The 23,443-nt window shown below is 33.7% G+C and overlaps 1 protein-coding gene across 1 annotated transcript in view; it reads right to left on the bottom strand.

Moving 5' to 3' along the window:
* nAChRalpha2 (nicotinic acetylcholine receptor alpha2) overlaps positions 1-23,443 on the bottom strand; it is a 342,153-nt gene that overhangs the window by 47,784 nt on the left and 270,926 nt on the right. Inside the window, exon 4 of the mRNA XM_089642553.1 lies at positions 1,333-1,513. Within this exon, the coding sequence (XP_089498679.1) occupies positions 1,333-1,513 (181 nt within the window). The remainder of the gene's footprint in view (positions 1-1,332; positions 1,514-23,443) is intronic.

Here is a 23,443-nt window from a genome sequence, read left to right as displayed (position 1 = left end):
CAGCACATCACCGCAGCGTCCGGAGTATTTCAACTTTTGTCCTACATCATCTCCTCGTCACGGCAACTGACTCATCAATAAAACACATGTGACCTTCACAACTTTCTTTTATTTCGTGCCTTCATCATTGATCACCAAATATATATCAGTTAGTTTTCTCCGCTTGGTACCTAAGACGCGATGCCAACTTAGCCGCTGACTCAGTTTACTATTTTATGCACTAATTATTTTACTCCTGAACAACCTAACTATAATGTAAAGGTCTTCAAGGCATGAATTAATAAATAAATAAATTTTGTTTGCAACATTCAGAACAAATAAATCTTTCTTCTTACAAAATCTGTTGGGGAACTCATTAGTTCTACTACTATCTGCCGTTGAGTAAGTAGGTACTGTTGCAATATCCATTTCCTATTATTTTCTTCGTGTGGTATCGAGATGCGATGCCAAATTAGCCGCTGACTCAGCTTACTATGTTATGCACTTATTATTGTACTCCTGAACAACTTATCTATAATGTAGATGCCTTCAAGGCATGAATGAATAAAATCAAAAACCTTCAAAATCAGCCAGGGAACCCCTTAGTTCTACTACTAACTGCCATTGGTAAGCTTGAATAGGTAGGTGCTATTACAATAACCATTTCCTATTTATTTTTTTACGCTGCATCCTTTACGACTATAAAAGCCTTGCTTGATACTAAAGAGACTACGGGGAAGCGGAAGTGTTCCATAAATAAACAAAAAAAATGTGGTTGGAAAAAAATTCCGTTGGAAATAATTGAGTTAATGAAAAATTTTAAAAAGCGTTGGAAAATATTGAAATTACAGTTTAAGAGCCTTTTTTATTGATTAACACAAAAATAGATTCAGTTTGTGGTTAGCCCAAACCCGTGAAAAATCACGGGCTATTATAGTTATCATAGGATAAATAAAGTTGAAAGTACGAGGGCTTTGTATAAGAAGGAAAACATAATGGTCATTTTTGACACAAGGGTTAGTAATTTATAATGGTAAAATATGGTTTACTATACTTTGACATGAAAAAATTTATAAGGTTTGTTTTAAACGTTAATTTTGTAATTTTTATAATCGTTTGCTAAATTACAAAGGCGAAGAATTAGCCAGTTTCCTTCATAATTTGATTGTGAACTGTGACATTGAAGTCCATATGTCAAGTGTGTCCAGTAGGTAGTCTTATATTGACTAGACTCAGTAATCAATAACTCAATAATCGATTTGAAAATTTAGTGGAGATTATTGAGTTATCTCGGTACACGAGTGAAAGAAGAGTAATCTTCAGTAATAAATTGCCGAAATTAAAATAAAATACCTGATCTCCATCGTATGTCCAGGAACCAAACTTGAGAAAGCAGGTTTGCTGATCGAATGGGAAGTATCTCACGTCTATCTCGCATGAAGACTTGAAGATGGCTGGTGGAGTCCACATCACCTTGCCGGAGTGCTGAAGGACAGCCTTGGTCATCGTGGTGACCACGTATTCACCGTCGGCACTGGAAATAAAAATAACAATTCTTACAAAATAATTAATTTACACGGACGTTCTCCATCTCTCTCTCTACAGCATCAGGGCAGATGTGACTGAAACGCTGTCCAAAACATCATCTCAATATAGAGATAAGGATCTAAAGTCAGTTTTTATTTCAAGTTTAAAAATGGTTATTTTTGTTCCTAATCAAGTATTAGGAACAAAAATAACCTAATACTTGATCTTCATTGTTGTTATTATTTAAATTTGCGAATCTTTTGGGCGGTTTTATTTCGATTACTGTATAATAATGACTAGCCATTTAATAAATAAATATTCGAAATATTAAAATTGAAAACTGTAATATTTCGCCTTTTCACCATTTTCTTTTATTTTTATTTGTTTAAAACAATATAAAATTTTCTTCTCTCTTGGCTATGACCGATATTTAAATTTTTTTTCTAAGGCTTTGCATTTGTGTTCGCAGGGATGGAAAATTCCTCCCCTACAACACATAAGCCTCCATGAAAATTGGACCCTTTTCCTTGATATCTACAGAAAGCTACTTAAAGCTCTCTTGTACTATATATCTTTATAGACATATGTACTTAACTAATTAATACGTTATTTACGATCTTGAACGCAAATATACCCGTATTTATATTGTAATTAAATTCCATCAAACGTTGTGTAATTTTTTTGATTTATGATATAGGATTTTAATTACATTCATTTTTGTGGTAACCCCCTTGGTTCTGACCGAGGTGTTGAGTTTCACAATTTAATTGGTCTTTCCATTGCAAACCTAGACTTAAATGAATTCCCTGAATGAGCTAACTTTCCTATTGTAATTATTCTGATTCCCTGCACCCTAACAAAATCGTAGTTAAACGCTGCTAAAAGATATTATACATGTTTATTTGGACAGGTAATTTGATATAACTCAAATGGTTAATTGTTAGTAAAATTGATTTTGGTAAACTCTTGTGTCTGTGTGGCGCCACTCCTTTATGATTCTGCTGCTATAAGGTACATGTAAAGATTGATTTAGTAGGTTAATGTAATTAGTTAATTGCATATTTGACGAACTCGGAATAGCCCATTTGCTGGCATAATTTGGCTCCAAATCCTCCTGCAAGTAAACGAGATGATCGTGAGTCAACAAGAAATTTGCACAATCCTTTGACACGGCTCTTTGATTGATACCTAAGTTATCTCGTCCCAAAAAGCCTTCCACGTCATCATGTACTGCCTTCAAGTTTCCCCTCGAGTCCCGATACCCCCAAATTCCGACTCCTCCTTGGACTACAATTTACTTAGGGCGAACCGGTTTCGTCCTATATACAATCATATACTCACGGTTGGTGTGGACTTACGGGTCGTGAATCCTCATTCCACGTTTAAAAGAAAATGCGAGGGTGGTCTATAAGACCTAAAATGCAAGCTGTATGCAGGTCCGCATTCTCCAGTAAACAGTACATACGAATAAATATATGTATACATACAGTTTGGGAAAGGTTTATAACTCGCAATACGAGGCTATCTACCTCGCATTCCGAGCTCGGATCTCGCGCCAAGAACTCTGCGAAGCTCTAGGTCTGGTAACCGAATATATACGTACTAATAAGGTGATACTAATAAATACTAGTAGAATAAGGTCATATTTGATAGTTTGTTTTGGAGAGCTATCGAACTCCAGGCTTTTGTTTGTTTGGTTTTGACGTTTTTATTTAAGAGAATCGTCATCTCTATTTGGTTTGGTTAATGGTCTTGATGTAGGAGCGACCACTGCCTCCTGTTTGATGAACTGTATTTGTTTTAAATTTTACCTCCAGGTTTCAACATTAATTTTGTTCATCCTATCCCGTGATTTTCCAATTGTTTCAAGTAGTTGATTGCCACATTAGAGAGTAATCGACTCTCAAATGTCTCAGGCAACTGATGGGGTTCTGTATGAGCACCCAATCAATAATATTCAAATGTTTCGTATAATTATTCGATATAATCCTACTAACCCGTGATTTTTCAATTGTCGATTGTGATTGATAGGTATTTGTAAGCACGCATCTTCCAGCTGTTTCAAGTAACTAATAAAAACTGTGCGATTATCTAATCAATGGTATTCAAATGTTTCATGTAATTTTTTGATATAAATCTGGCTAACCCGTGATTTCTCAATTGTCGTTTGTGATTGATAAGTATTTGAGAACACGCATCTTCCAGCTGTTTCGGGTAATTAATAAAATCCTTTGTGACTAACTAATTATGGCCAAGGTCGTTTTCAAACTATGCGGTTGACCCAATTCTCCAGTGATCCTTTGTTTTGTAAACAAATAATATAAACATCTCCTGACACACTAACCTAAATGTGAGATTTGTTTATTTTAAAATTCCTTAGAAGTCATTTGTGCCTCTTTACTTTTATTGTGCACTATTAATTAAGATATTTTTAAATCCTTTATTGAAGTTAAACTATTTTTCATTTTCCGAATTTAGTAAACTTACTAGGTTTAATTGAAGAATAAATATACATATATAAGTACACATGTCTCGATTATCAAAATATGTTAAATAAGATTACATATATTAATAAATAAATATAAGGTATATGATTCTACATGGTCTTGAATATTAATAAATACATATTTTCTTTTTCAATAATATAGATATGTCCTCGGGTAGGTATTAAAAATCGCTACCATTTCGATGTTTCGATTAATAAATAAAATACATATATATAATTACATTACTCATATATATATTCTTTATATACAATATTTTATTTTATATTTATAAATATATATACAAATATACAATATACATATATTAATGTGTAATTCTTTGTTTTGTTGTTTTAATTTAATATTCAATTGATATACTTCCACTTCACAGCCCTTCTGTGTCTCCTGGGACCTGAAAATTATTTATAAAAGGAAAACTCACCCACGTCAAGGTATTTCTGGTCGGGTAGTACACAACAACCTTGATGAAGAAATCCTACCTAATTAATTGTATTTTTCAACTAATTTCAAAATAAATTTTTTTTCGACTATTTATTCCTATATAATATTTTATTCTCGCTTGAATCATATAAATTAGTTGATATTTAATTTTTCTTCCGAACGAAATCCTAATCCAGAAAACCCGTTGATTTAATAACACCTTTCTAGTTTAGGCTTTTGAATGATAGTTGTTTCAAATTCTTTTTCGAAATGATAGACTGATGATTAAAATTCCGGTTAAAACGACAAACACTTTTAACACTGTCGCTATACGCACGATGGATTTTAACTGAACAATTTATTAATTCTAAATTTCTTTTTATCTAAATTGATAAGAAAATTTATTCCGAATTGTGCAAACTTTTAAATAACACGACTCTTAATAAATTAAAATTTTTTTCTAACTATTTATTTTTAGAACAAAGGTTTAAACGTTTATTATTATCGAATCCTTTTTTTTTTGTTTTTGTGTTTCTTTTAACCTAAGATGAAGTATTTACTATTAATAATTTTAAACAAAATTATAATCTATTTTTAAATATCAATTCACGAGCACATCCACTTTAATTTAACGATAACAAACTCTTAAATTTAATTTGAATGTTTTCACTTTGAATGAAATAATTATTTTTAAATTTTAATTAAATTCTTAATTCCGTAATCACTTTCTGCACTTCACTTAACACTTTTAAGCACTGAGTTTAAATTATATTTATTTTCACTGTTTAACCAAATTAAACTGATTTATTAAATCTCACTGACTCTAGCACTTGTACTTTTCACAAAATTTTCCTAAGTCCAGGGGCTTATTTAAAATTTAACACTTAAAGATTTTTCACTGTTAATCCTACCAAAGACGTAGTACTGCCACGTAACAACTTTTCAATTCCTCGGCGCGACTGTCCCAAAACTGGTGTGTACCGTCACTTTATACCCCTCTCAGGTTCCAAAAGACGTATCTGAATTTCCTTTGGTAATCAATTCTATCTTTTACCAACTCGCAAATCCGAACATCCCTCCCATCAATATCGATTGTGGTTCCATAAGATGTTCTGCTTTCCGGCTCAAGGCGGTGTTCAGTTTCCATCTCACAAATCCAAATCGATAGGGTCCGAATCGGGTAAGTCTGTGTTAATCGCCCAAGCTCCCTTTGTCCTCTGTTCATACAAAAATGTAGTTAGAATCTCATGATTTTGCGTTCCTTTTTTTTCTCAATTCGCGATAGGTCCGTCCTCAATAACATATATACAGATCTCAATTTTATGCATCTCGTGCGAAAATTGTTTAAATCCATGTCGAAATCTTTACTACGCATTTTTGAATTTCGATTTGTTTAAATTCTACTTAATTTTATTGTTACTTATATGAGCTTTTCCATTTCCACCCGTACTTTCTATCTCCATGACGTAGATTTGAGTTTTTCCTTTATCTTTGAATTTTATTTTTATCCGCGACGTTTTCTTGCACAAATTCTTCTTGATTCTTATGTCATTTCTCATAACTCTTATAATTACTCATTTTCCAAGTCGTATTTATTAATTTCACGGATAAATTCGAATTGTATCGCTTTTCTCCACTTGGATTATTCTTTATCTCCGTTCTTTACCCTTCCTTTTATCTTTTCTCCACTTTTCCCGATGTGTGTGGTCTCCAGGAAAATTTCATACTTCATCTATTATTAATTAATATATAGTTTTCCACACTTCTATGGGAGATATATCTAATTAGACTCTGGGATATCTGTCATTTTTATTGCCTGACCCAATCTCCGCCCAATTTTCTATCTTTCTCATACCAGGATTCACATAAAACATATGCACTGACATCTGTTTATGTTTAAAATTTTGGTACCAGACTCGTAAATTTAGTTTAATTTCAAACCTATTAATTTTAATCTCTTTTGACTAATCTAAATACTTCATAAGACCAACGTTAAAGTTAATCGCTTTTCTAATCGTTTATTACCTTAACGTAAATAAAAATCATGTTCGGATTTCGAGTGTTTATTCTTCAAAATATACATGAGACCGCCAACCTTTTATCTTGTTTCGATCCCTCCGTAATATTGGGTAACTCTAATATATATCTAACCTAATAATCATGTAAAATGTCTACTTTTCCTGAATCTAATCTATCGCTATATGTTTAGTTTTACTGTCTTCTTCTGATACTCAATTTTCATGCCCCTAGGACAGCTAAAATCTCTGTATTATCCATCCATTCGGTCGCCGCACTTTTCTAAAATGTCTATTTTTTTTTCGAGATTTTCATTCAAAATTGATTTACCAATATGTCCGTTTCATCTTAAATTGATAACGATTAATTTCCATTGTTTCCAACACTCACTCCTCTCTTTAGTACGATTTTTATCGAACATGACACCCTCCTTCTATCATAAATAATTGCACTACAGTTGAAATTCCGCCAGTAACTTTCCTTCGCTTTTCCGTCCTTTTTTTATACTATCGCGTTTATAATTTTTTTCATTGCATTTTTGTGTGTGCGCTTTACAACTTGTAAAACTTCCAAGCACCCGATTTCAATGGTTCGATACCCCATAAATTTCTCAGTTATTGTAAACATTCCCAGGAGTTTGTCACCTTGAAAGTCGATGTTGACCCTAAAGTGCGTTCACCTCTAATTTCTGTGAGAATCGAAATGTCGTTAATTATCTTTTTTATTGCCCGATCCACAGTTCATTCCTTTGTCTGTATTTGGTGTACGCCTCTCCGTTCACTGATTGGTTACTCAAAATTTTATAGCTCTTTGTTTAGATCTATTGGTTGACAACCTTCAATGTTTATTTTTTTAGGCCTAGGAAAGGGGAAGTACCAGTCGTCCTAGACGATTTCACGACCTCTCTGCCTTCGTCCCGGAACCCTGATTTAATTTCAACTATTACAGGTGTCTACTGCAAGCAAGCTGGATCAATTCTTTCTCCGCCAGATGTCGTTAGCATGTCCGTTTTCATAAATAATTTGCATATTTTCTTGCAGCTATGGTTTATCTGTTTTTTCTTTCACTGTGATTTAAAGCCTTTCATCACAAAACTCATCTGTCATACGGCGAAGGTCATCCTTCAGAGTTTCTGATCATTTTATACTTTCTGATGTTCTTTTATATTTATGATTTATTGATAAATGTCATTGAATTAAATAAGTATATTCTGGTCTAGTAATGTGTAATTTCTATCACCTAAAAAATTCAAAAAATATAGTACTATAGGATTCATATGTCTTATACTGATTTATAAATGTGGAAATTCTAACTATACAATTGTAAATGTTCTCCAAATGCCCTGGAAAGAATTTCAGACTTGTGATGTCCCGAAAGAAACCATTCATCTGTTCTGAATGCAATTATTAATGTTATCCAAATTGACCCTGCTAATAAATTATATCTTTGCGATTCTTTCAAGGATAAAAAAACCATTCTGTCACTTCGAATGCAATCAACAATGTTCTGAAAATTTGTTTTGACAGCATAGCCATTCCATTGTAAGAATATTATGTACTAAATACACAATTTGGCTGTCCTGAAACGGGAATCCTTCTCAGTTGGACAGACAAAGGTTCATTTTGTTTTGTATTGTTTGTGATTTATATATATATATAGAAAATAAAATAAATAAATAAAATATGGAGAATGCACGGCATAAAAACCTAAAAAATAATAAATAATTATAAGCAATAATTAGTCGCCTGTAATATCAATACAAATTGAAAAAAAAATGCCGCCAAAACTAACCTTAAAAATTTCACGACAATAACAATGGCCGCCAAGTGAACAGGTTATTTCAATTTTGATTACTTTTTATAACTAGTAAGATGTGTTGTTTTCCATTTAATGTTATTTTTTTTTATTTATTCTTATCTTACTGATAAGAAAGAAAAACAACCATATAAGTGTTTTTTAAATAAGATGTACCTATTAACCGTTTCCCGCGCCTGTGGTAGGTAGTGGAATAACTACAGACTGAAGAAAAATACACCCTTAATCTGAGCTTGTGCTCGTGGAAGATTATAGAGGAGTATATTAGCACGTGGATAACCCTTGAGGTGATTTTGCACAAAAACGGCGCTATATCTACAAATCATCCAAATATTATTATCATTATTTAAGCTAATAAGTATAGAAGTACCTACAGATTAAGGAAAATCACATGAATCCGGTTACCAACAAAGGATTAAAAATGCTTGGTTTCATTCTTAGGAATTGCAGAGACTATCGTAATATTTCAACATTCAAAATTTTATATTCTTTTTTAGTTCGTAGTCAAGTCGAATATAATTCTTCTATCTGGTCCCCTCACTTCAAAATCCACTCTGACTCCATTGAACAAATTCAGCATAAATTCCCAAGAGACATTAACTATAAACTCTGTCTACCAATTGAAACGATAAACTACAATCACTTGATGAAAGAACTAAACTTATTAAAACTCTCAGATAGAAGACTTGTTTCCGACTTGATTTTTATTTATAAAATTGTTAATGCTATTATAGAAAGCCCTGATTTATTAAGTCTAATTACCTTCCATATACCTATAAGAACTAGTCGATCCGAAACTCTTTTTAATTGCAATAAAAAATATCAGGACTGAGTCATTTAGATACTCGCTTGTACCTAGATTGCATGCAGTTGGCAATGTTTACTAAAAAATCGTAGATAGACAGAATATAGTTACAAAAAGGCTATAATAACATACCTCAGTAATAATAACAATTAAGTTTTGTAGTAACCATTCTTCTGTATGGGTTCTGTATAATTTTAAATGCAAATTTTAATATTGATTACTGTTTCACTGAATTGTTATGTTCATATTATCAAATGTTTGTAAAAGCTCTTATGGGCGTATAATTAATAAATAATAAAAAAATAATAACAAAGTCTAGCGATTTTGGTTATCACAGTACAATTCAGCTACGGCTGATAGTACACTTTGTATTTATATTTTATTAAAATAAATTGATACAAGTGTTTTTATGCCTACGTTGGGTGTTCGCGTACCACGATAGTAGAAACATGTACCTACATTTACAAAATAAACTTGTCACAATAAATAATACATGAAATGGAAACAACACCATTTAAGGCACTGGGTCATTTGCTGTTAGTCGTTATTTTCCTCTTTATGTTAGATTATGAATTGCTGGATAAAATCAAATCCGGTTGATTCAATTGCCTTCACGGAGTGCCAGCTACAAAAGTTTTTGAACAAAATGAAGATAACATCATTTAAAACAGCGGGTCAGAGGTTATCGTGGTTGGGTTAAGCCAGGCCAAAGCAGTGAATGCAGTCCGCGATACGAGAGATTTAATTGCATAGTACACTACAGTAGCAGTGTGGGCTAGTGGTTGTCTGAGAAGTCACTACCACGAGACAGCGCTGGTTGCGGAGCGGTTAGATTTAAATTAACGAGCTGAACGGGACAAGGGCTGGTAAAGCTACAATAGGATTCAATTCTGTGTTCTTTATTAACAGTAAAGATTCAACAGATAATCTTAAGTGCTTTGTGTCTGTTTTATCTGTGTTGTAAAAATCTATGTTTGCTTCTTTCTTTGCAGTTTCATATTACTAATGTATAAGTATATAGTACAGGGTTTTCTAATAAGAGGTGTTATTTTGAATAGTCCACTATTTCGGTAGATGTTACTTTTGAAGCTGTCATTTTTTTACATTTGACAAGTAGAAACTACGCCATTAATAAAAATGGAACGATACACGCTTCAACAACGCATTGAAATGATTAAAATTCACTTTAGTGAATCAAATTCAAATCATCTTGAGTGATGAGGCCCATTTCCACCTCGGTGGATTCGTCAACAAGCAAAATTGTCGCATCTGGGGCTCGGAAAACCCAAGAGTTATTGTTGAAAAGCCTCTCTATCCTCGCGGCTTATGGTCTAGGTAATAGTCATTGGACATTACTTTTTCGAAAATATACACAAAATGCTACATGGAACTAACACAGCTTTGAAGAATTAAATTCACAATTTTTATAATTATATTTTCATGGTTTATCAACAACATTTTATTTGTAAGGATTTAACTAAATCATTTCACCAACTATCATAACCTGTCAACGTTTTTTGGCTTCTTTAAAAGCGATTTGGGGGTATTTTTGCTTTTTGTTCGTAAACTGAACAACGGAGCCCAATTTTAAAAAAAAAAATAAAAAAAACAATTTTGATCAAAATACAAATTAGAAAGCGCAAAACACCGCCACCAAATACTAAATAAAGTCAACATGCTACACTAGCTCCCTCTAGCGGCTATAGTTGTTGGAATTGACACTATTTCACCGGAGTTTGACGTGTGTATTAGTAATATTATATGATATTTGCGAATGCTCTATTCAGGGCTTCTTATTTTCATGTAGAGGACAAAATGTTTGAAAATAAAATCGAATTCTTAACGACGTAAGTGAAGAAAGCGTGTAAAAAAATATTCGGCGCTCGGTCCTGCGTATTCGACGGAACTATGGTTGAATTTGCTTTAGCACTGGAAAATGAATCATTCTGCGGGGTATATTTTAATTAATTATGATAAACGTATTTATTAAGGTCTTCTCAGATGTTTCTGACTGAATCCCCGGGGAAGTTAGTAATTTACCGTCTAGAAAAATAAAATAAATTGCTTACCCCTAATTTTATACTTCCGAAACGTTTTACCTAAAATATTTTAATGGGAAGGAACTGTTGTTTTTATTAATATTAAATATTCTTAAGTTACATCCCGCGGGCATCCGTCTACAAAAAGTAAATATCAAAGTTAGGTATTCATCGAAATTAATTCAAATGTGAGTTTTGAGCAAATTTTTTTAATTTTTTTATTGTACAACAGAACATTCATTGCAGTTACAGTACAATTTTACATACAGTACAATTTTACATCATATCAGCATTTGGATGAGTGACTCTTCATTAATTGTTTTAGGTCATTTGGAGAACAGTCATTTACATCCAAATTCTTTGCTAGTTCTTTCAACAGCACCACTCCCCTGGTCATGCTTTGCTTTGCCAGGACGTCGGTTTTGCCTCAGGACGTCGGTTTTGCATTTTGGTACTCTGAATAAGTCATGGTATCGACTTCGGCTGTAGTGGTCTGGTACATATAAATCATAGCATCCCAAGAGGAATGGGCTATCAATAAAATTGTTCCAAATTTTGAAAGATATAATGGCTAGGCTTGCTTTCCGCCTAGTTTCCAGACTCACAGAGTTAGTTTCCTCAAGTAAGTCGATATGGTGCATGAACCTAGGATAGGTTCCATGCGTCCGCATATAGACATACCTAAGGAACTTCTTCTGGATTTGCTCTATCATTTCAATGTACTTCTGGTGGTACGGTGCCCAAACCTTGCTCGCATACTCCAGAATGCTTCTCAGTATGCCATCGAACAATGCTAACGTAGCATCTTGGTTATTGAACTGCTTGCATGTACTAATGACGAACCCAAGAAGTCCTAGTCGCCACAAGACTCTAATAAATCGTTATTAGAGTCTTGTGGCGACTTGATAACGCTAACTAACTAACCATTACGCGGTTTCCCCGCAGGGATAGGCAGAGAAGACTAAAGTTTGGTCTTGGCACACACTCCTTGCTTCATTCACATCTACTAAGGGTGTGTCTCTTCCGTTATTCTGACTCTTGACTTATTAGGTTCACTTGATCGTTCCATGTCTTCCTCGGACGTCCCCAACTTTTTCTTCCATTCATATTAGCGTCAAATGTTCTTCTCGCACTCCTTTCTTCGTACATTCGCTCTACATGCCCAAATCACCTAATCGTCAATTTCTTAGTCTTACTCATCACACTTATATCAGCCTTGCATTCTTTGCCAATCTCCACTTTTCTTACCACACTTACGCCTCAGGGATCTAATATCTGCAGCATTCAGTCTACTTTCATCTTTCTTCTGCCAGTTCAATGCCTCACTAACATTCTTTAGGGTAGGTACCAGCACTCCACTGTGGACTGCTAGCTTCACGTTTTTGGATAGTTTATTTTAATTTTGTTGGCACCTGTTTACGATAATCTAGAATTTGTAAAAATAAATATGGCCATTTCTAATAATAACACAGTTTTGTTATAAAAGAATATCTTAAAACTTTAATTAGAAACACATGTCATAATTATTAATACTTTTCTTATCCAACTTTGGAATTTATTTTAACAACTTAAACACATTTTAAACCAACAAATTTCAGTTTCAAAATGCCAAAGCTCATAATCAAATAGATGTTACGAGCTGAAAACTGTTAGGTTAGGCCAACAAAATTGCACAAAAAAAAGTGTAGAACGTAAAACGTCCGTTAGTTTTTAATATTTCAACAAACCAATTGATTTAGTGAAATTTTTACTTTGATTAGAAACATACAGTGGGTGGCCAAATTATTATACTCAAACAAAAAAACGTCGCTATCTGTGAAAGTGGTGGCTATAATTAATTTATTATTGGAAAAATGTTATGGTTTTTCAATTTACTGATTAGCCACTATATCTGGCAACACTTTCATCAGTGTGGCAACACATAAATGTTTTTTTATCAAAATGGCGGATGCTAGTATCAGTACATGTCGAAAATTTTACTGTGCTGGCTTGTGAGAAGTCTTCGAAAAAAATCTTGGCTTCAGTGTTATCGACTTATTATTCAGTAAGTGTTCGATTTTTTTACATTAAGAATTATTCTAGTACTCGATCAATACATTGTGATCATGTTTTAGTTAGTTTTTGTTTTTTTTTTGTTTTTTTATTGGTTGTCAACCGAACTAACCTAAAAATGTTTATTAACAGATATGGGGAAGTGTGCTGACCTCACACCAAGGAAAAAAGCACAGATTTTGACAATGTTACGGCATTGTCAATATACCCAGCGTCAAATTGCTGATTTGTGTGATGTATAACAGTCCAGTGTGCGTAATATCAAGCAAAAAGTGGACGCCGAAATACCGATCAAGGAGGATCGAGTCGGTAAATGCGGGCGAAAACGCATTACAACACCTCGAACTGAGCGAGAAATACGTTGCATTACACTTGAAAACCGTCGAAAGCCACGGCTTGTCATAAAACAAATTCTTAATGATAATGGAGTACAAATATCAGAGCGGACTCTCAGGCGAAGATTTGTAGAATTGGGACTGAAATGTTGTCGGCCACTAAAAAAACCAAAACTCACTCCTGCCATGAAGGCCAAACGTCTGGCCTGGGCCAAGGAGCATCGACACTGGACACAGAAAGACTGGAGCAAGGTTTGAATAACCCTAATACAAGAATACACATGCTTAGAGTATCGTTTTTTACACATTTATACAAAAACAATTTCTTGCAGGTTTGTTTCTCGGACGAGTCGTCAATACAGATTCTCCAAGATAAAACTGAGTTTGTTCGGCGAAAGACTCATGAAAAATGCAATGAAGACTGCATTGTGGAACGTGTAAAGCATCCTGCTTCAGTGATGATATGGTCCGTCATCAGCAGTAAAGGGACTGGAAGGCTGTACATCGTCCAAGGAACTATGCGTCAGGATCAGTATAAGAAAGTTCTGGAGGAAAAACTGATCCCACAGGTAGCAGAATGGTTCCTTAATAGGAAGTTTATATTCATGCAAGACTCTGCTCCCTATCATAAAGCCAAATCTATCACAGAATACCTAAAAAACAAACAGATTAATACCCTGAACTGGCCTGGAAACTCGCCCGACTTGAATCCTATAGAAAATGTGTGGGCAGTCCTGAATATATATTTGAATGCAACAAATTTCAGTTTCAAAGTGCTATAGCTCAAAATCAAATTGTTGTTAAGAGCTGAAAACAGTTAAGTTGGGTTAAAAAAACATAACAAAAAAGTTGTGCAAATTTCAAGACAAGAGTACAACGTTTTTTAGTTTTTAAAACGTCAATAAACCAACTGAGGAACAGCTATTTTGGAAGCCCGGTGTTTGGATTTTCAGATTTTAAATATTTGACATTTAAGTGTCTGTATAAACTATTGATTACTCCAAATACGTTTCTAAATAAAGTTATTTAACTAGTATAATTTTAGAAGACGACGAAGCCCCATAATAGAAATCGGGCTAAGTCAACATAATTGATGTCACAACTTGCCTTGAACAACTTTGTCAGCTATAAATTTGATGGATACTAATTCAATATAACATTATTTGTAATGTAAGTTACAACATCCGAGTATTGTCATCTGTTGAGACAAATTGTAACCATATTTCAGTTGTAAATAATAATCTGAATTTTAATACCAGATGAACTAATCAATATTATTAATAATAACAAATTGAGGAGAAATTCAACGATTTGGTTTATATTCATTTTTTGTAGAAACATTATTTTTTACTTTTTCAACCCCTAAAGCCTCTTACATTTTGAAATGTACTTCTCTCAGGGGAACTATCAGAATACAGATTCCATAGAAAATATTTTCGCATTTCGAAAATATTTTCAAGTAAATTTTACCGTGTAAACTGTAATTACTACTTTATGAGAAAAAATAAATGTATTTAATTTGAAAAAAAAATATTGAAAAAGTTTTTTTTGTCACTTTTTTTCGTTAAAAATAAAAATATTTTTTTATAAATTTGCAAACTTTGAAAAATATTTTTCAGACGCATTTTTTTTATTTATTTTTACATTAGGTGGGTTCATTCAGGGGCTTTTTATAATTTGAGAATACTGTGTGGATGGTCTTAGAAAAAGGAAGACGAGTATGTTCTGGAAAGGAAAAAGGTATGAGAAGCGGGTAAAATGGGAGAGTCGATGTGTCCAGGAGTGACGGTGCAAGGCGATGGTTAGGTTGAAGAGGTGAAAATGTCTCCCTCAACCAGTCTCTCAACCAGTCACCACACAGCAGGTAGGCAAACGCATTCACCGCCAAGATCTAAACAAATATCACCTGACGAACCCGGCGCCCCTGCTAAGTCACCAAATGTAGCAAACCACTTGGGATGACCTATGGTAGGAGTGTTGGTTATCCAAAAATGGTTCCCAGTTCGGTATAATTATTTAAATTTTTTCTGGAGTCATTATAGAAATTTTTTGAACGCAAACTGAAAGCGAAGTATTCTCTCTTTATAACACTGTTTAATCCCTCAAGCGATTTTTGGCATATTACGCCAAGTTCGCCAAAACGTTCTGAGCGATGGCTTGCCATAATGTGCCAAATTTAAAGAACTTTAATTTATAGGATAAACGGTGAAATCTATGTGGATTCATTGACTTTAAACTGCAGTAAGCAGTTTTATATGTTACCATATTAATATTTGGAGGAATGGTATTAACTAAATAATATGGTAAATGTAATAATATGGTTAATAAATGACACCAATCTTGAGTGGTTAAATCATATTTTTCACCATAATAAAATGAGAATGCGTAACTTTTGAGACCGTGTCAGGCTGGGAGATCCAAGGGGTAAATGTGGTTTTCCAGAAAAAAAATGCTTTAAAAATTAAAAAAAATATATATTCCCGACATCATTTTTTTTGAGTATCCAATAGAAGTTTGCCTGCCTGTAGGTGGTGTTTTGGCTACATCGGACGGAGATTACTATCTCCCCTAGGCCGGTTAACGCAGTGTTCCACAATCTCGACCATTGTGCGAATTTGTGCTAAATACAGCACTTTTTCCCGGTCAACATCACTGTCAGTTGAAACGGAATTGATGGCCGTTTTTAACGCAACGGATGGAACTGCCAAAAAGCGTTTTTTTATTAGTTATTTTATCATTTTTTGGACTCGCGAGTGTGAATTACGGTATTTTGTTACATGGACGAATTTATTACAAGGGTGTGAGTTTCACTTACAAATTACACACGGACATTATAACAAACGGAAAGATTATTCCTTCTACATAGAGAAAAATTTATTAAGATTTTCTTCAAATTATTCGTAATCCGATTTAAGAACAGGATTTCGGGCATTAACGAATGAATTAATAGATTTTAGTAAATGACGAATATATTATCATGACGTCGGAACACGTGTTCATGAAAATTCTAATATTTTCGCATTTCATCATTAAAGATTATCAATGCTCGTGCATGAACACGTATTCCGATATATCAGGAATGCAATCCCGTTTTTAACCGTATTATCAATAGTTTGGAAAGATTTGCAATACTCATTTTTCTAAGTGTAGAATTACACAGATCAAAGAAACTTAACCTAACCTAATTTTTTTTTCAAATGAAATTTTTTTAGCACACAGTTGAACACTCTAAAATTAAAACCAATAAAAAAGTTCGTTTTGCGATTGTATATTTATTTTTATGAATATACATATAATTGATAAAAAATATGATTTTTTTTTTCTAATTTTTTTTCTACTGAGGATGAACCATTCTCCCCAGGGACTGGATTCAACACTTACAACTGATACAAAATCTGGTTGAGTAAGGGCCCGTTCCCACTTCCGTTTTCAAATCGGGGGCGGGTCCCGTTTTAAAATCGGATGCCCTAGTGGCTGTAGTGGATGTATGGAGCTGTTCACACTTGTCCGACACGATTTGAAAACGGATCCGACATTTTTTGTCGGATGGCTCGCCTACGCAGCGCGTCCGTTTTCAAATCGTGTCGGCACACGCTCGCTCATAGTGTTGTATGGAGCTGTTCACACTTGTCGTCCAGTCGTTCCGGCAGAGTCCCCGCCAAACCCCGACCCCTCCCCGCCCGCTCCCTGTCGCAAGGAAGCAGGCACGCTGCGTGCTTGTATTTGGTTATTTTGTTAAGTAAATAAATCAAAACTACAATAATGGATAAGGAAATAAATCCCGAAAATTTAATACCACTGGTCGAAGAAAGAGTATGGTAATATTTTATCTTTAACTAAATAAAAACAAAACACTTGGTGTACACAACTTTTGTACATCAAAATTTTTATTTTATTTTACTTAAGTTTACTTTTTTTTTAAATTTTAAAGCTTTAATGAGATGCACGGAAGAGCGTATTAGTTAAATAAACACATAATAAAAAATATTTGAGTGTTTATTGTTTTCATACTTTAAAATATCGATAGCCTTTCTTCAGGACAAATGCACTTTCTCAATTTTGTATTTTGATATGTTAAGCTCTCTGAAACTCATTCCAGTAGATGGTTAAAGGAAGTGATAGACATTCTCTTAAGCCATTAAGCGCCCTTGAGGTGATTTTTCATGGTGAAAACGGCGCTATATAAATAATCCATTCATTATTATTCTAAAATAATTAAAGAACTTTAGTTCATCACTTCTTAACTCACCAATTAACACTTGGAAAATTCCTACAGAAAATCATTCGGCTATGATTGGGTGTACTCAAAATTTTCTTTTCACTTTTTTCCTTCTATTTAATAAGTACCACATGACAACAAGAGCTTCATCGTCGTCCATTGCGCACCATTACTGAATAATGAGCAAATAACATGTTTTTGTTGAATCGACAATTATTTTTTTTCGTAGAGTATGGTCCGTTTTTAAAACGGATCCGTTTTTAAAACGGTAGTGTGAACAGGGCCATTGGCCGTCCGTTTTTAAAACGGGACCCGCCTCCGATTTGAAAACGGAAGTGGGAACGGGCCCTAAGACAGATATTTATTTCATATATTAACGGCTTTAATGTCGTCCAATTTCAGAAATTAAAATGTGTAAATAAGTGCCACTAATAGTCGATAGAATGCTTTGTCATCGACAACGAGTCTATCAGACGAGATTCAGTTAGATCGGATTCCTGCCTTTCTCAACCAGTTTCGTGCCTCAACCAGTTTTGTGCCTCAACCAGTTTCGTGTCTCAACCAGTTTCGTGCCTCAACCAGTTTCGTGCCTCAACCAGTTTCGTGCCTCAACCAGTTTCGTGCCTCAACCAGTTTCGTGCCTCAACCAGTTTCGTGTCTCAACCAGTTTCATGCCTCAACCCTTCATCAGAATTAGAATTAAAACTCAAAGATCGTCCATCCTTGCCTACATTAGGAATATTTTAGCTTATAATCTGTCTGTCTGTTTGTCTGGACCGCAACGCAGGTTTTCCTCGCATTTTCAATAAAAGCTGAAAAGAAAATGACGAAGAAAAAGAACGATGTCAGCAGTTTTCAATATATTCTATGATAAAATATTGAGTTGCTTAAGTATTTCAACGTCTTAAAATATTTTATAAGTTTTTAAAAAATGATTTTCTAAAATGGAAGGTCGTACTTTATTGAACGCAGCCATGTGCTTCTAAAACATGGTTCAGGCGACTCCTGCAGTAAAGTTCATCTGATTTACTCTTTTTGGGGTTGTCTGGAACGTTATCCGATGACCATATACATGAAATGCGGTTCAACCCCTACGAAAGTTGTCCGAGAAAAACGGGGAAAAACTTACAAGACTGACTGTAAAAGTGCTAAATTATGTCAGCATATTTGTCGAATGGTAAAATATAAAAATATTTACCTTTGAAAAATGACAAAAATTTTACAAGGAGTATTATTTCGTTTGAACAAAAACAAAACAAAAAACAGTAAAAATTTCAAATACAGAATAAAAACATTCGTATGCTAAAATATATTTCACAATAAAAAATCTATTCGAGCTATTCTTGGGAATATGCTTATGATAGATTTCTTGTCCCTTTTTTAATTTTTTTTGTATAATTAAAGTAAATATAGGATAATTTTTATTATACATCATATTATTTGAACATTTCAATTACCCAGTTAGTAGAAAAATGTCGGGTCTAACTGGGGAGATAGTCTATTTACTAATTAAATACATAATATTTATAAATAGTTAAGGTGGTCATAAATAGTAGGCATCGTTATTACAACAAAAATACAGTATCTAAGTATTAAAAAGACAACAGTAAAAAAATAACAATACATAAATAAATTGTAACAGTGTATATCTGAAAATCGTCGATCATTGTGTAGATTTTCTGTAAAAAAAGTAATGTCAGTTTGATTTTAAGTAGTTTTTTTTGACATTTTATTATATCTGGTAAATTATTAGGGCCTAAGTATTCATAATGGTGTTGTGCAGCTGTCGTGTTGCATCTAGGTACATTTATATTCCCAGATGTTCTAGGTCTTAAGCTTCTCGTTGAGGACATTTCAGATTCTTTAAAAACTTTTAAAATAGCACATCTATCAAATAATTTTAAAACCGGTAGGATCTTAAATTTATCAAATAGTTCACTTGTTGGAAAATCTCTTGGTTTTTAAAGAATAACTTTAATAATCATTTTTTGCTTATTATTTTCGGATTCAAATTAGTCTTATAAATGCTGCCCCATGCAATTACACAATACTGCAACACTGATTGTACAAGAGCAAAGAAAATCATTTTGATTTTCTAATAATAAATTTTTCACAGTTATTTAATAATAATAAATTAATAAAGTTTTTTAATAATAATAAATTTTTCACAGTTATCTAAGTGTTTCATAAATTTCATATTACTTTCTATAGTGATGCCCAGGTATTTTTACGTACATGAGGTTTTCCTCAGTAATTTATATCTATCGTTACATATATCCACCACACATGAACGACTGTGCACCAGCACTCCAATGAGTGCACAATAAATTTTATTTGAGGAATTTGTGCTATTTCACAGTTTATTCATTCAAAATAATATGGGTGTATCGGCACGTACCCGACAAACTTTTACCAGCTATTCCTTAGCACATTTGGAGTAAAAAATGTTATGGGCACTTTGCTGTCCGGTAACATTTTTTTTAATAAAAAATTTACTATTCACATTTTCACCACATGTCACCAATGTTTTATCCTTTGTCAAAGTTTGAAAACCCATCTGGCAATATTTTGTTCGAGTTTCGTTGAATAATGTACGTACGTACCTATGTTGGCGCGCTTTTACAATCACAACGAAATGGCACGGCACCATTCGTCTCATTTTTAGCTATTATTATTTGGTGTGTACGAAAGAGCGAGGACACTTTTTGACACACTTGCTAATAACAGCTGTTGAGCACGAAAAACAATGCAAATGACAGTGACGGAGTGTGGATTTTTTATTTATTTTTTGTTTTTAATGGAAAAAAATGATACCGGAGAGCAAAGCGCCCATAACATTTTTTACTCCAAATGTGCTGAGGAATAGCTGGTTAAAGTTTGTCGGGTACTTGCCGATACACCCTGTATAGTATACTTGTGGCAAGTTCCAGATTGGAAGATACTCTCAGTATCGCCCTGGTATAAGATCACCATTCAGAATTGAAACGTTTGCTAGAAATGACTTTTACGTATTTCGTGACCAGATCTGAATATCTATGTACGTACCTTTCCCACTACCTTTAGCCTCACTATATATCCCAATTGGAGGTGCTATAGTCTAACTAACTCCAGATGGTTGGGAGTAGTTGGGACTCGCATAAAATTCCCAATGGCATCCTTTTTAATTTTCTTTTAATTTTATTTTCACGTGCTGGTTTTTTAGAGGGGATTAAAATATACATCTCCGCTTAAACTTGAAAGGTTTGTGAAACAAATATTTAAGCAATCTTTAATCGTTATAAGCCTGCTAGCTCTCTCAAATAAACAAAGGTAAATTATTTACAAATCTGTTATTTCAAAAACCGAAGAATTTATAGAGGCCACAAAGGAAGATTGAAAAAGAAAAATAATTATAAACGGAATTATAAAATTCATATTAAAATAAAGCGGTAAAGAAAAATGGAATGCCGTCCAAAGGAATTCACGATATTATTTTCTTCATTTCACCTTTGTTTTAGTCCTGATTTAAGCAAAATTAAAGTGGTCGAAGTATTTAACGGTATTGATAATATTTTGAAAAAAAAAACACCTGAATTAATTTTTTTATTAAATTTCGAGTCTGATCATATATTCAAAAAACATACCCCACCACGTGTGGAATTAATACATTTTTTTTTATTTTTTTTTATTTCCTTTATTTTTTCCCAATTTATATATTTGACATTACAAGTTTTATAATAACAGGAAAGGGAACCCACTGAGGTGCAGCCTGTGCATGGGTAATATAAGTTTATACATTAGATTACCATCTTACCTAATTATCATCTTACTTTCTTTTATTTCTATTAATGAATGTAATTATCAGGATCGAATACTTCGCATTTTGCCCCGATGAAAGAACACTAGTCAGAATTGAAACGTTGCATGAAACGATATAATTAGCCCACTCAAGATTTATTTCATAAAATTGTGCTATATACATTTTTCAAGAAGGATTAATTAAGATATTCATATTTTTACGTGAATACCGCAACTGCTCCCAACCACTTGAAGCCAACAAGACTTTCGAGGACTAAATAGTAAGTTTACAATGCGAGTTGCCTGTATACTGTCAGATTCATTTATTGACAAATAACCTGAAATGGGACGGTTAAGCCGCCTCTCGCGCTATGCACAATTTGGTTTGTTCCTCAGAGCCACAAGCCACAAGCCCAAAAAATAATTGTTTTACGAACAGTTTTATTTTGTGAGAAATTTTTTTCCATAAAGTCTTGGGCTAATTGGATAGTAATTTCTGGTAATAAAATAATAGTAAGGAATTTATCGATATCTAAGCATGTTGTATCTCTTAATTGCTGGTTGGTGGGATTTCGTTAGATAGCAAAGGCCTCGAGAAATTGTAATAAGCATAAGTTAATTAAAATTTCGCCACTGTTTCGTGTTAAAGAAAAGAATTTCTTATTTCCCAACACTTGCCCAAACGTAATATGATCTCTTTAGCAGATTGGAACCGCTGATATACAAATAATTATTTGGCCCATCAGTTGAAAATATGACTAAGGAGGAACGGCTGCGTGGCCTCTTTAATACAAAACTTAAATTTTGATTTTTGATATTGAAACTACAGTGCATCATAATGCATTGACATTTTTGGTAATAACCTAAAGAAATATCGATATGAAGTAATGCGTACGATCGATTATTAATATGAGAGTATGGAATGTATCGGCAGCATCTCCTATCCTCTTCGTCTTCTCTTCCTTTAACACCAAATTAGTATTAAGATATTAAAACTTCATTTCCGATGAACTTTAGCAGAAGAAACTTCTGTGGCTTGACTTCAGTTAACTTGTATATTTATATCTATCATTATATATTATGTAAAAGCTGTTTTTTTCTTTCAAATAAGTAAATAAAATAAATAAATAAATAAGTTGGCGTTTGTGCAGCTGGGGTAAGCCTTTTGCAAAACCATGGAAGGACCAGTTCCAAAACGATATCAAGTGCTGTTATAATATGGGACAAATAATTACTACGTTTCCGCTAAGATCGATGGACAGTATTCCTCAAAACATTAAGTCTGAGCTTATGGAACATAAGATTAACCCAGATTGGAATATATTTGGGTTATATCAATTTGGGTTCCGCTTGTCACCCCTGATTCATCAGGTGAGGTGTGTTCAGGATGCTTCTGTCCACCAATGTGTGGCGTATCAGATCGGGAGAGGCTGGCTTGGGGAGTGGTTGGTTTGGGAAGTCCCTTAGATCTCTCCAACTTGCGCTGCAGTGGAAAGGATATATTCATATGTCCGTCATTCCTGGACACACTGATTCCTAGATTCCTGCCCAACCCTCATATCTTTTCCAGAACTTCATGTCCTTCCTTTCCTCAAAAAATACCCTCCACACCGCATCTCAAAATATTTTTGTCATCAGCATATAAGTATAGCTGAGAATTACGGATAATTTTGCTAACGTCATTCATAAAAATATTAAATAAAAGAGGGCCAAGGTGAGATCCTTGGGGTACTCCTGAGGTTACGGGCACGAAACAAGAGCAAAACCCTTGAACAGTTACAGCTTGAGTACGATTGTAAAGGTAAGAGGCTAACCAACGTCAATCCGTTGCGTCATATGTATTAATTTTTACAGATTTATTGAAAGGTAATTTTTGACATCTTCTTCTTGTAACAATTATTCCGGTCATGGTGACATTTTTAGGAAGGGTACAATGGGTAGGTAAGACAAAGGAT

Source organism: Hesperophylax consimilis, chromosome 2 (genome assembly GCF_061612785.1).
Source record: "Hesperophylax consimilis isolate HC1 chromosome 2, BYU_Hcon_1.0, whole genome shotgun sequence".
Taxonomy (NCBI): domain Eukaryota; kingdom Metazoa; phylum Arthropoda; class Insecta; order Trichoptera; family Limnephilidae; genus Hesperophylax; species Hesperophylax consimilis.
Note: the sequence above shows the minus strand (reverse complement) of the source record. Positions and strands in the feature narration are given on the sequence as shown.